At 41.6% G+C, this 14,322-nt stretch overlaps 1 protein-coding gene across 6 annotated transcripts in view; it reads left to right on the plus strand.

Annotated features, from left to right (window-relative positions):
* pard3ba (par-3 family cell polarity regulator beta a) overlaps window positions 1-14,322 on the plus strand; it is a 164,809-nt gene that overhangs the window by 67,753 nt on the left and 82,734 nt on the right. For 5 of the 6 annotated variants that reach the window (XM_054793478.1, XM_054793496.1, XM_054793505.1 and 2 more), the window contains 4 exons: window positions 15-200; window positions 4,194-4,358; window positions 7,288-7,356; window positions 13,286-13,385. In XM_054793478.1, the coding sequence (XP_054649453.1) occupies window positions 15-200; window positions 4,194-4,358; window positions 7,288-7,356; window positions 13,286-13,385 (520 nt within the window). The remainder of the gene's footprint in view (window positions 1-14; window positions 201-4,193; window positions 4,359-7,287; window positions 7,357-13,285; window positions 13,386-14,322) is intronic. The other variant, XM_054793487.1, reaches the window with a different exon arrangement.

Here is a 14,322-nt window from a genome sequence, read left to right on the forward strand (position 1 = left end):
TCTCTCTCTTCTAGAAAGGTGAAGAAAGCAGCAGTCTGGTACTGGAGGACGGCAGGGAGCAACTCATGTACGAGATTGCGCTGAACGAGACGGGTTCTGCTGGCCTGGGAGTCAGCTTGAAGGGCAACAAGTCGAGAGAGACGGGCGAGGACCTGGGCATTTTCATCAAGTCCGTTATCCATGGAGGCGCTGCCTACAAGGTAGAGCATCTGTTTTTCTTTTTTACATCAGTTTTCTCAGCCACTGTTACTTTAGATCTTTGTGAGTGTATGTCTGTGTGAGATTGTGTCAGTGTGCCAGGATGATGAAAGAAGAAACAAGCTTATACAAGAGCAGAAATAAGTCGTGAGGTATTTTCCCGACTATAAGACACTTTTTTTTCATAGTTTGCGGGTTCTGCGACTTAAGTTAGGTGCGACTTATGTCAAAATAGTCATCCCTCACCACTTTGCCCTTCGAATTGCTACAGCCTATTAGGAAAGGAAATGTGCATATTGAATCAAATGTTACGTATTTTTGGCCCAAATTAAGCATTTTCCAGCATAAAAATGGCTAAATTATCTAAGATACAAATATATGAAACTCTGAAGTTGCATTTAAAGACTCTTGATTGCCAGATTGTGGCTCAGGTTTGAATGATCTCACAACGGGTACAATAATCTCTAGTAAACATCCCAAATAAAAACTTAACTTACTAACTTAACTCTGAACCCCCGATGTTACTTCCCGTCCGCCCGCCACTCTGCTCTGCTTGCACTGGAACACATTTATAGCAACACACACAAGCACTAGTCTTTTTTTATGTCTTAAATGACTTATGTCTTAAATATTTCATGTCTAGAGGGCTCTAATACTGTAATGTTAAAAAAACATATTTAGAAGGTTGTAAACAGGTTTTCTATGCTCCTAACTACGAAAATACTTACAGTATTTATAAATAAGGAATCCTACTTGGCACAAATTCACGTGTCACGGTCGGGTCCAGTTAACCACAATAGAAAGAGGGATTATATTACATCAGTATTTCCAACCACTTTTATCTTAGATTCTTGTGTGTGTACATGTGTGTGTGTGCTTGTGTCAGGATAATAAAAAGAAGAAACAACCTTATAAAAAGCAGAAATAAGTTGTATGGATGACCGTATTTTCCGGACTATAAGTTGTACTTTTTTGTCATTGTTTGGCTGGTCAGGTATATATTATAGTCATATATTATAGTCATGTTCGACTTATGTATCAAAGTACCATAATTTACGGTAATAAGCCGCTACTTTTTTCTTAAACTTTGAACCCTGCGGCTTATACGGTGGTGTGGCTTGTTTATGGCTGCGTTCTAATCTTGTGACATCCCCTTTCCTTCGGAACTGCTACTAATTGTTCAAATACTGTGCCGGCCACAAGTCAGTGAGGAAACGGTAGCTCTTTCTTTGGCAGGAGCCAATCACGAGCTATCAGTGCACTCACAAGGAGCTTGTCAAGCCATTGGAAATCGCAGGAGGTCATTCTATATAACAGTATAACAATATAACGGTGTGACTCACTGTGCCATCTTATAAAGAACACTAAACTCATCACACAGCAACTTAACACTAAAAAGGTATACATGAGAAATATAGACATGTACCAAGTTTAAAATGAAAAAAAAAACAACTATTGTAAAGTTTTCCCATAATACATTGTGTCTGAGTAACGCATTTATTGTGCCTGCCAGGGCGCTGCAATGGCATCAGCCTCCCACTGGGTTCTGCACTCCTCTGGCTCCCTCTGGTGGACTGAAGCAGCACTGCAGCGCCATCCATCCATTTTCTATGCCGCTTGTCCTCCAATGAAATGCTTTTTCATTGAAATATCGTATTGGTACATGTTAGTATGTTTATTAGGTATACCTGTCGAGTGTTAAGTTGCTGTGTGATGAGTTTAGTGTTCTTTGTAAAACAACGTGAGTCAAGCTGTGAGTTTTTTCACAGCTGATGATTGGCTCCTGTCAAATAAAGAGTTTCCTGGTCCTCACGGACTCATGCGCGCCACAATGTGCCATTTTCTGACGTGGACATGTGCGGCTTTTAGTCGGATGCGGCTTATATATGTACTGTTTTTTCCTGTAAATTTAGTGGGTGTGGCTCATACACCGGTGCGACTTACACACCGAAATTTACGGTATATATCATATATGTATAATTTAACATGTTTTAAATGTTCATTTGTACCGACTGACATGAACCAAGGAATGGACATTACCGTCAACATCCAGGAGAGGGCGCACTAGGCTTGTGACAACAATATGCTGCTGATTCAGTGATGTGGGATCGGGAGCTCGGTGAACTGGCTTGTTGGCTTGTTATTGTATATTGTAATTTAGCCTATCCAGCCTCCCAGGTATGTTCTTTATGCTACCGTGTACCTGAATAACTGTTGATGTGTTATGTCACCATACCTATTCAGTTGTTCAGTGTGCTATGGTGTAGTTGATTAGTTTGCCTTTCTAGATTAAACGTCTGTTCTCGGTCTTGAGTTTTGTGAAATAATTATCAAAATAAATGCGACTTATAGTCCAATGCAATGTTTTTTTTCACCTCATGACACATTTTTTGACCGATGCGATACAATATACTCCTGTCCGACTACACGGCATGCATCAAAATACATTGCAAATGTGCTCTTTGCACCTGATGTTTTGCCCTTTCCTGTCGTCTTCCCCCAATTCTCTTTGTCCTACTTCCTGACCATCCCTTGTGAAGACCCTTGACCCCCATTGACCTCAGGTGGCCTTGCCTCATCAAGCTTGCAGTCACCTTATCTTGATCACTCAGCACTCACTTCTTGTATAGAGTGCATCACACAGGAAAAAAAAAAAACCCACCCATTTCAGCACTCGGGAGATTCCGCCACTTGGCCTCAATTCTGATTTCCTCCTCGTGGCGGCTCCCAAATCTGCAGTGCACAACAAGGAACCAAAGACGGGAATGTGGCATTGTAGATAAACGGCTGGTCTGGGATCAGGGCAGCTAGACAGCAATTCCCTAAAAGCAGCTTCAGAAGCAGTTTTTTTTTTCCTGACAGCTGCACTCTGAATGAGCCAATAAGATATGTGACTGGCTGAGAAGCAGGTTTCTGGAACGAGATACCACATAAGAGGAAGAAAGACACCAAGAAAGGGAGACAGAGAGCGGCGTGGGAGGGGGAAATATACGCCGTCACACAACAGAAAGACGGGAAAGAGTCTGAAAAAGAGCAGAGAAAGAAAATGAAGAAGGGGAGACACTCGGTAGGGGCACAATACACCAAGGTGTGCGTGTCTGTGCGTGTCTCCTCCTTAGTATTGATGCATGCTAATGAAAAGCAGCACAGGCTCCTGATGAGACTTTGCGGCGGCAGGCCGGGGCAGAGGAGGGGACGCCAGCATCCGCCGAGACACGTCGTGCACACCGTCACTCTGCTGGCAGAAAAGGGAGGAGATGAAAGAGTCGTGGCGAGATTTAACCTACTTTCATGAAACACATTTTTGATGGATGGATGCCGATCCTCATCTTTCAAAGACCGCCCTAAATAGAACTCATTAAAATTACATACAGAGAGCTGAAAATATGTTTAGATTGAATATTTGTTGTTGTTTGATTGAAACATGGTGTGCGTGTGCGTGTGCGTGTGTGCGTGTGTGCGTGTGCGTGTGCGTGTGCGTGTGCGTGTGTGTGTGTGTGTGTGCGCGCGCACTGGTCCCAGTCTGCATTTGACATCGGACCAGACGTGATCTTGCTAATGAAGTGGGGTCAAAGTTCAGCATGGCCCTAATGGGTCATTCATAATGCCATAGTCCTCATCTTTATTGTCCTTTTCTTCCTTTTGCCCTTTGCGCTGTGTTTCTTCTCTGTCACACTTTCTATCCCTCAGTCATCTTCTTGCTCGATTTCTCTTCCCTCGCTTTCTCCACGGCACCACAAGGCACTGGCTCTTTAATGGTGGCCGCTTTTTAAAACACTTAGACATGATCTAGTGCCCACGGAGGCTCTTCCATTAGCCGTGCTATATATTTATCACGGCGCTTTGGCTCTCACAAGATTGCGAACTCCGCAATTATCTCGCCTCCGCCTTTGTCCTGCACTTCTTTTTCAGTGCCTTGTGCGTTGTTTAATGTGAGGGGTTGTGTTAACATTGGCGACTACACCAGTAACTTTGTCACCAACTTCTTCCCACAGGACGGCAGGTTGAGAGTAAATGACCAGCTAATTGCGGTAAATGGCGAAGCGCTGCTCGGACGATCCAACCACGCCGCCATGGAAACACTGAGACGATCCATGTCATCGGAGGGCAACGCCAGGGGCACCATTCAGCTTGTGGTGCTGAGAGCATCCAGAGTAGAGGTAATATTAAGTTGTGTTTATTAGGGCCCAAACAATAAGGAGTTTTTGGGACACAGTAGTCTCTTATTCATCGCGGTGAAGTGGTGATAAGTACAGTTCTGCAAAATAGGATTCCTTATTTATAAATTGCATGGAGAAACAGTTTACGCCCTTCTAAATACGGTCTTTAACATTATTAGAGCCCTCGAGACATGAAATAACACCCCCATAGTCATGTTTAAACTTGTATTACCCAAAGTAGTAGACATAATAAAATGAAAAGAATACATTTTAGACATAATATAGGCTCACATGTTAGCATTGGGAACTTCCTGCTCTGTACATTACTTCCTGTGGTGGCGATTGTTTCATCAGTGTAACATTACTGACATGGAGTGACCAGTGTAGAATGCTACATATCATCACGTCTTTGAATGCGTCTTCTGAGTGCTTTACGTTTGCCTTAGTTAGTTCATTTAGCCATTTTCATGCTTGAAGATGCTTAATTTAACAGGCATGATTTAGCAATATGTTTTTGAAAAAACTGTGATTGAGTGAAGCCGCAAAGTTCGAATTCCAACAACTGATATATTGGGAACTTACATTTTTCTATTTTCCAATTAAAAAAACAAACAAACAAACAAACAAAAAAAAAAGATGAAATACCTGCTTTTGATGCCTTCAGTATAGTTCCAAACATTTGTTACAAGGATATAAATTGAAGGGAGACATTTTGCTTTTATTATCAGAAATTGTGTCAAACAAGCAGCATATGAACAATTTGAGCTGAAGAGACACCTTTAATTTAAAGGAAACAAAGGACTTGACAACTGACATCCCGCCTCCAACAGAGTGCAGTACAATTACTTCACAGTACATGCTGGTAGCTTGTTAGCTTCACCGCTATGCTGATGTTTGTGAATGAAATCAGTGAGGAAAAAATTAAATCAATCCATAATCTTTTTTTTATTTTTTTTTTTTAACATTGGCATCAATCTGCCAACTTTGGGCCAACCGATTATTCTCCTGTGGCAGGGGGCGTCCAAAGTGGGGCGCGGCGCGTTTTGAAAATATACATAATTTAACAGGAATTGTTTTTATTTATTTTTTTAAAATAGCAAAACGGAAAAATCAGTAGTAATTTTGCAAGAATAAAGTCAAACCATTGAGAGAAAAAAGTTGTAATATAACGAGAAACAGTCGTAATTTTCCGATCATAACATCATAATGTTATTACTGTTTGGAAACAGTTATAATATTATGGGAAGAAAGTTGGAAAATTAAAAAACATCAAAAATGGGGAAAAAATAGCAAAGATGGAAGTTCAAACTAATAGGCTTTTTCACCTGTAGCACAACGATGAGATGCAGTTTTTTTCTTGAGATATACATAACTTCTTATCATGTCTACATGTATTGCTTTACAAAATAACAAAGTGGCCCTTGCATCGTTTCATTTTTCGGTATGTGGCCCTTGGTGGACACCCCGTTCTATGGCTATAATTGGACGATTATTGTAAATTCCGGTGTATAAGCCTCACCCACTAAATTTAGACGAGAAAACAGATTTGTACATAATAAGCCGCACCGGACTATAAGTCACACGTGTCCACGTCATAAAATAGCATATTGTGGCACGCACAAGTCCGTGAGAACCAGGCAGCTCTTTATTTGACAGGAGCCAATCATGAGCTGTGAAAAAACTCACGACCAGCTTGTCAACCTATTGGAAATTGCAGGAGGTTATTACTCAATATAACAGTGTGACTCACGGTGTTTTCTTGGAAACAACATTAAACTCATCACACAGCAACTTAACACTCAAAAGGTATACATAATAGATCTATAAACATGTACCAATACAAGTTAAAAAAACAAATAAACATGTTAATGTTTTCCCATAATGCACTGCATCTGAGCAGAGCATTTAATTGGAGGACAAGCAGCATAGAAAATGGAAGGATGGTGCTGCAATGCCGCCTCTGTCCACAAGAGGGAGCCAGAGGGGCCTGGAGCCCACAGGGAGGCTGACGTCATTGCGGCTCCCCAATTAATTGCTCAGACGCAATGCATTATGGGAAAACTTTGAAAGAGTTGTTTTTTCCTTTTAAACTCACATTGATACATGTTTGTACATTTGTCAGGTATACCTTTTGAGTGTTACGTTGCTGTGTGATGAGCTAGTTGTGAGTGCACTGACAGCTCGTGATTGGCTCCTGCCAAAGAAAGAGCTACCGTTTCCTCACTACCTCGCGAGCGGTACAGTATTTAAACAATTAGTAGTGGTTATGAAGTAAAGGAGATGTCGTGAGATTAGAATTTAGCCATAAATTACACACAGGGTACAAAGTTTAAGAAAAAAGTAGTGGCTTATACACTGGAAATTACGGCAAATGAATCGAGCCCGAGTGTTTATGATCGCATGCGTTAAGTACTCTACTTTGTCAAACAATTCTCAAACTCAACTCGCTGATTGCTGCCTCTTTCTTTGTGTCCCCAGTCCTTGATTTTATCACACATGGCACCAGAAATTCTCATTGCGTTTGAATAAAATGTGTGTGGCGTTCTCCGAGCTAATTAATGTAGTCAGCCCAAACACACTTGGTTATAAAATAACAATAATTAACCTCCATCCATCCATAAAATTCTTATCATGCACCAGTGTTCACCAGTCAATCACAGGACAGTACAGAGAGACACAATTTAGTCCATGAAACTAACATAACACCTCGTTGGAATGTGGGAGGAAGCCAGAGATCTTTGAGAGAAGCCATGCAAACAAAGGAATGCACATTTGGGGTGTCAGTGGATTGCTGTGATGTATTAACCAGGATAAAAGTCCCCAATTCCTTTATTTCTTATTTAAATCTGATTTTCTTCAGCATTCACGTGTGATTTCTGAGCGAATTGCGCTTTCTGTTGCTGCATGTGTTGCCTTCTTTTTCCTGTAGGGGCGCTCCATTTCTAACACCACAGCTGCTGCTAGCCAACTCAGTCCTCACGGGGGCTCCGACAATCAGGTACCAGCGGCCAACGCCAGCCAGCCGCCTCCGCCTCAGCGCTCCTCCTCCCTCCTACCCACACTGTGGAGGCGAGCGTCCGAGCCGCTTCCTCACAACCACCGCCAGCGTTACGGTGGTTCCGGGGAGACGCACACCAGATACACCTATGGGTTAAACCACAGGGAGAGAAACAGTTGTTACACATTTGGCCTTGCACGCACCAGTGCTCAGTACATAGAGGAGGCCTCCAGCTACGGGCCCGCCTACGAGTTTGGCTTAAATAGACTCGCAGATGTAAAGAGGAACACAGAGTACAGATACACACACGGACACGCAAGGAACCGAACACTCGCACACATGCGGTGTGACGTCCCGCTTGACACGCGCGGTCACAAGTTTCCTGACAGTCGCACACTGGATGCCATACACACTCGAGACTGCGCGTACACAGAAAACATCAGGGCAATGGCAGGGCAGATGTACGGCGACCCGTCCACCCACAGCAATCAGATGAGCACACAGAGATACACAGACACACATCATTACGCACACAACCAAGCTCTCACTCGACACCATCACCTACGGCTCTCCGGTGGACTCTGACCTTGCCTGTGTGTGTGTGTGTGTGTGTGTGTGTGTGTGTGTGTGTGTGTGTGTGTGTGTGTGTGTGTCTCTCTTCCTGTCAAGTTGTTTTAATGCACCAAACTTATCTTGTGCACTTGTTATTTTTTAAACAATCTCCTCTTCCTTTCTTTTGTCTCTGAGTACAGTCCCGCTTTCTGTCTGTTTATTTTGGTTTCTTTATGACTGCAACACAATGTAATCTACCTTGCTTGACATTCCTCTTTTAATAAAGCTCATCTAAAGCCTCCTGCATGCTGGTAATGCTTCCCTTTGTTTTCCAGTGGTTAGCTTCCTCCTTACTCCTCTTTGCTTATTAAATGAGACGTGGGCCTCTGTACCACTCTTTTCTCTCCTTGCATTCTTCTTGTCTTGTACACGTTCCCAGCTGTGCAGCCATGGGTTCACCTGATGTACCATGTAGCTGCAAACACCTCTCAGATGTGTTAAAAAATCAGCTAACTTTGGTGCTGTTCACAACTCCAAACCTCGACACTACAACATCACCTGGAGCAGTTCAGAATCAGCATTTATTTCAAAAACATACATTTACATCAGGGGTGTGCAAAGTGCGGACCGGGGGCCATTTACGGCCCGCGACTGCTTTTTTGTTGGCCCCTGGCACATTCTAAAAATACGATTAAACAATAACATTTAAAAAACAACAGTGAAAATGGAAAAAAGCAGTAATTTTACAAGAATAAAGACAAAACATTAAGGTAGTAAAGTAATCATAATAACAGAAAAAAACTGCATAAAGTTGAAATATTATAGGAAAAAAGTTGCAATATAAGAAACAAACCAAATTAGGTTGGGTAAATGCTATCATGTCATGATAATAAAGTCAAAATATGAAGACAATAAGTCGTATTAGTATGAGGAAAAATGTTGACATATTTGTAAAATAAAAAAAATCCAAAAGTAATGTAAGGAGAAACTGTTAAAAATAATAATAATAATATTATTATCACTGATAAAATGAATACATATATGTGTCAATATATATATATATATATATATATATATATATATATCAGTGGAACTAGTTTGGACCCCCCTGGTCCACATGATAAAATACATCTAGCTCCCGCCAAGGATGTCAATTTCTCCTCCCCTGTCAGCCATTGTGGGCGTAACCTGTGGGATTGTGAAACAGTTTTGCTGTGATCAGCCAATCGGAGGACAGAAAAATGCTGACATTATTTTAGGCCAGCTAGCTGGCCCTGTGAGGCGAATCTGAAATCTGATTGGTTAAAGAAACGGTCCCATTACTAATAGCATGTATCAGACACGGGCCAGCAGTCTTGATTCTGAAGACCCTGGGCAGATTATATTGGCATGGCAACACAGGGAAATTGAATAGAAATGTGATTGGACAAAAACAAATGAACATACACACATGCACCACTGGAAGCAGTGCAGCCAAGAGACACGCTGCAAAATGAAGATGACAGACTGTGGAATGAATGAATACGGAATGAATGAATACAATTTTATGGAACAAATACTAGAATTTAAGTTGTAAATGTAGGTTAGTGCTTCTGCAGACTGTGCTGGCCCTGACCGGATTATATTTTACATTAAAGAAACGCTGTTGTGAGCTAGATAGGCACACAATAACAATAACTACCTCAAACAATCGTCATTTGGAACACTTCTGTATGATTACAGTTTTCCATAAAGACTTGTGCGAAATATGTCGCAACACAAAGCCCAGCCGTCCACAAATTTGTGTCACAACTGTTTGAGTACCGTAATAATCAAATAAATTCGGACACGTTTTAGTTTTAGTTGTATGACTTGTCATGAGAAGGTCTTACATCAGAAATCAGATGGATTACTTGACGTGTAAACATAAAAAGTGAAAACGCATCTCATACTGTACATGCGAGTGGTGGCCCAGGCTGAGGCGAGGCTAAGCCCTTCAGAAGCCTTTTGTATACAGGCGGCTGTAGGCTTCAGCCGACCTAATAGATGGATCCCCTCCTGTTTACGTATTGTGGTGGGATTAAGATACAAAGACGGCCCGTCTGCTTCGAAGCCTCAGGCGAGCTGTCAGGTTGCGGGGAGCGAGCGAGCAATGATTTATGTGTCACTGGTATTGTCAGAAGTTTCCACCAATGTAAAAAAGTGATTGACAGCAGGTACAGTAGGGAATAATGATGCCCCTGGGACTCTTGTGATAGGAAAACCTTTCATTAGTACAAGGCGTGTTATGATTATCACGTTTCTTTACGGTTTGTGACAGCTGTGCATGTATTTTTTCCAGGAGATGCTTCTTTAATCCTCCACCAGTCCTCTATCTCCACCCGGTTTCTTTGTAGTGGTGGGAGGCTATTCCACAACGTGCTTCTTATCCTTCTGTATGAAAAGGGACCTTGATTGTTTTCTATTGTGCACGCTGGTGGCCGTGAGTTAGGCCCTTGCAGAGATAATAATATTCACTTGTGAGGTTATGAATCGAGAACCGATGCATGTTTGTTCCCTCCACCAAGGAGGTGATATTTTTCTGTTCTTGCTAAGGGGTGGGTGTTGGTGTCCAACTTCCTATCTAGATTTGTAAAAATAATTCTTCCTGTTAAATCAAGCCACACATTGACAATGGCATGACAAATCTTTAACCTTTATAAAGGGGTAACAGCGAAAAGAGTAAACTTTCATCTTGATGCAAAGGAGTGCATGCTCTTGTTGTTAGCGTAGTTTCTAATCTCCCAGTCAGATTATTGCTATTGCTACTATAGATGGGAAATTCCTCTCAACATTGCTTTTTGTGCAGGAATATCACAAATTTCCTTGCTCATTACTTGAGATGCTCAATGTTGGCTTTCTTGCTTTCTTTCACTACTGATACAGATGTAGGCAGCAGCTCTTACCTCAAACTAATGTCAACTAATGAACACATTACGCTTCATTTACTGTCATGCCTAAACTGTGAACCCTGCGGCTTATACAGCGGTGCGGCCGATTTATAGCTAATCTCGTAACATCTCCTTTACTTCAGAATCACTGCTAATTGTTTTAATACTGTGCCGCTTGCAAGTCAGCGAGGAAACGGTAGCTCTTTCTTTGGCAGGAGACAATCACGAGCTATCAGTGCACTCACAAAAAGCTTGTCAACCTATTGTAAATCGCAGGAGGTCATTATATATAACAGTATAACAATTTACTGTAACAGTCTGACTCAAGGTGTCATCTTGTAAATAACACAAAACTCATCACACAGCAAGTTAACACTCAAAACTATACCTGAGAAAAAAAACCTCTCTCAAAAGGTTTTCCCTTAATGCGTTGCGTGTGAACAACACATTAATTGGAGCGCTGCAATGACGTCAGCCTACCTCTGGGCTCGGGGCGCTTTTGGCTCCCTCTAGTGGACAGAGACAGCATGGAAGCACCATCCACCATTATCCTCCAATAAAATGCTTTGCTCAATTTTTTCCCCATTTTAAACTCGTATTGGTACATGTTTGTATATTTATTAGGTATACCTTTAGAGTGTTAAGTTACTGTGTTCTTTGTAAGATGACACCATGAGTCAGACTGTTATATTGAGTACTGACCTCCTGCAATTTCCAATGGGTTGGCAATCTCCAATCTCCATTTTTTTCATAGCTCATGATTGACTTGTGCACGCCACAATATGCCATTTTATGACATGGACACATGCGGCTTATACAGTGTTACAGCATGTACACTGGAATTTGCGGTACTTTCTTTACAGTCTTTGCAAATTGCATATTTAGCACCCAAAGGCGAAACTTGGAAATAAATCCAGATCGCCAACATGCTGAGCTCGTTGTTTTGGAGCACATCCTCACTCGTGCACCGTTCGTCATTATTGTCAGAAAAAGTGATACCGATATATGAACCGATATCTTATTTTTCTGCCAATGCAGTAATCCCTCGTCCCTTCGCACTTCGTATTTTGCGGCTTTACTCGGTCACGGTTTTTCAAAAGTATATTCATAAATGATGCTGTTTTGTGGTTGAATACGTACTATCATGAATCAAAATATGAATATTTAGCAAAAGTTACATATTTTTGCCTAAATTAAGCACATAACGAAACAAGTTTATCAAGTAACTTTGAATACGAGCTGAGCTGAGGAAAAACCTAAAAAAAAAAATCTGTCTGGAGTGGAGTCAGTGACAAAGACGACACGAGCCGTTTTCAATTCTGGCTTGTCAAATGCACCGCGTACTGCCTTCTCTGGCTGGAGGGAGTCTGTCTAGGGAGGGGCGGCCGCTGTGTGTGACTGGCCAACAACAGAGCGTGAAGCGTGAATACATACCGTAAGTGTAGTTACCCAATGAGGATTTTCCTTCATCACGATTACGGATAATTACGAGCTGTACTCGTTTCATGCTCGTACTCGGCAAAAATGAATAATCCATAATGGCTCATGCCTAGTTTTTTAACGTTGTTCGTGCGTAACACTAGGTGTCGGTATTGTTACTGTAATGTTCGGTGAGTCACACAAGCACCAGACTTGATCGAAAAAACAACAGGCTTGAATGATCTCACAACAGGCACAATAATCTCCAACACAAGCTACTGTTGCAGCCGTAGTCCACACCACACATGTCACTTCCTGTCCACCCCACCCCCCATCCCCCCTAAGGAACACATTTGCAGCAACACACACGAGCATGAGTCTTATATATGTCTTAAATGTCTGGTTTTCTGTCTTTATGTCTACTATAATTGGTAATACATGTGTAAAGGTGGCTATAGGGGTGTTACGTCACGTCTAGAGGGCTCTAATAATGTTAAAAACTGTATTTAGAAGGTTGTAAACGGGTTTTCTTTGCTCTAACTACAAAAACACTCCACTAAATAAGGAATCCTACTTCGCGGCAACTCACTTATCACGGTCAGGTCTAGAACTGATTAACTGTGATAAACGAAGGATTGACATCCTTACTCGTTCCATTCATCATACCTATTCCATCACCTATCAACTAAGTCTTCTCATAGAATTCTTCTCCATCTGGTTGCCTCCCAAAAAGCTTCTGTATCATCAAATCACTGTTGAGTGGCCAACTTAAAGCAAATGTCACACTTAACAGTAAATAATGCTTTAAGTTCTAAACGCAACCCGTTCTTCGCATTTTCAGTCATTGGTTGAGATGCAGTCAACAAAAGGAATAAACAACACGAGGCTAAACCTACTGGGTAATAAAATAAGGGACCGCAATCTTGTGATGTTTGAGTCAACATCATACATTTTTCATAAATCACATTTGGTTTGCATGCAGCACATATTTTTGCATATGAACCTTTAATATCTGTTTGTCATCTTTCTTTTTACTTTGTGTTCCGCAGGAGCCTCAGGGCCGCCGTGCCTACCACGGGACTTCGAGGCCCTCAGAGCTCAATGGCACCAGTCTCACTGACAAGTATGCGTCTGGTGGCTCCGGGGGTGGTAAGTGCATGCTTGACTTTGCCACACTGTACAAAATATTGGTATCTTTGAACTGTCACAACGCTGAGCTTTGAGTGCTTGTGTACTCCTGTAATCGGCAACTGTACACACGGTATGTATGAGTGCGCTTTTGTACATTTGTGATTTTGCGAAGGCGCTGACAGTTTTATTCTCACTGAACACCACTTGAGCAGCCATCCAAGTGTTTTTATGCACTTTGTACCATCCCTCCATTTCCACCACTGCTTATCCAGTTCAGGATGGCAGGGATGCTGGAGCCTATCCCAGTTTGCTGAGGGTAAGAGGTACTGCATTCCCTCAACTGATCAATCACAGCACCGAGACGTAGAGGCTGTGTCCACACGTACACTGGCAATTTCAAAAAGGCATATTTTTCTGTGTGCTTTGTCCGAAAATTCCGACCAGGGGTAAGACACTTGTGTTTGGACAGAACAGTGTTTTCTTTCAACTGTATGAAGCAATCTCATTTATTTACAAGCAAGACGCAAGACGATTCCACTGTACGAGATTGGGCCCACAATAATTAGACGAACAGTAATTTTAAGAAAAGTACATTGAAGATTTAATCAAGTGGTGTGTTGTGAAATGTTTATTTATCTTAAACAACATTATTGTCAACATTTATTTAGACCACTGTAACGATAATATGTATTAATATTAATATCATAATAATGCAATATTTCCTTTAATATGTCATCTTTCCCTCTGTGGGACTAATAAAGGCATATCTTTTCTTTTTAGTGTTGTCTATATGGTTTAATGAGACACACTAGCACCAGATTTGATCACCAGAACAATAGGCTTTTATTGGAGGTTTGAATAATAAACACCATCATCCCCAATGAAAACATGGGTTATTATTGCTGGCGTTGCCCATGCAAAGCTGAAACTCAACTCTGAACCTCCGACGTCACTT

This window comes from Dunckerocampus dactyliophorus, chromosome 1 (assembly GCF_027744805.1).
Source record: "Dunckerocampus dactyliophorus isolate RoL2022-P2 chromosome 1, RoL_Ddac_1.1, whole genome shotgun sequence".
Taxonomy (NCBI): domain Eukaryota; kingdom Metazoa; phylum Chordata; class Actinopteri; order Syngnathiformes; family Syngnathidae; genus Dunckerocampus; species Dunckerocampus dactyliophorus.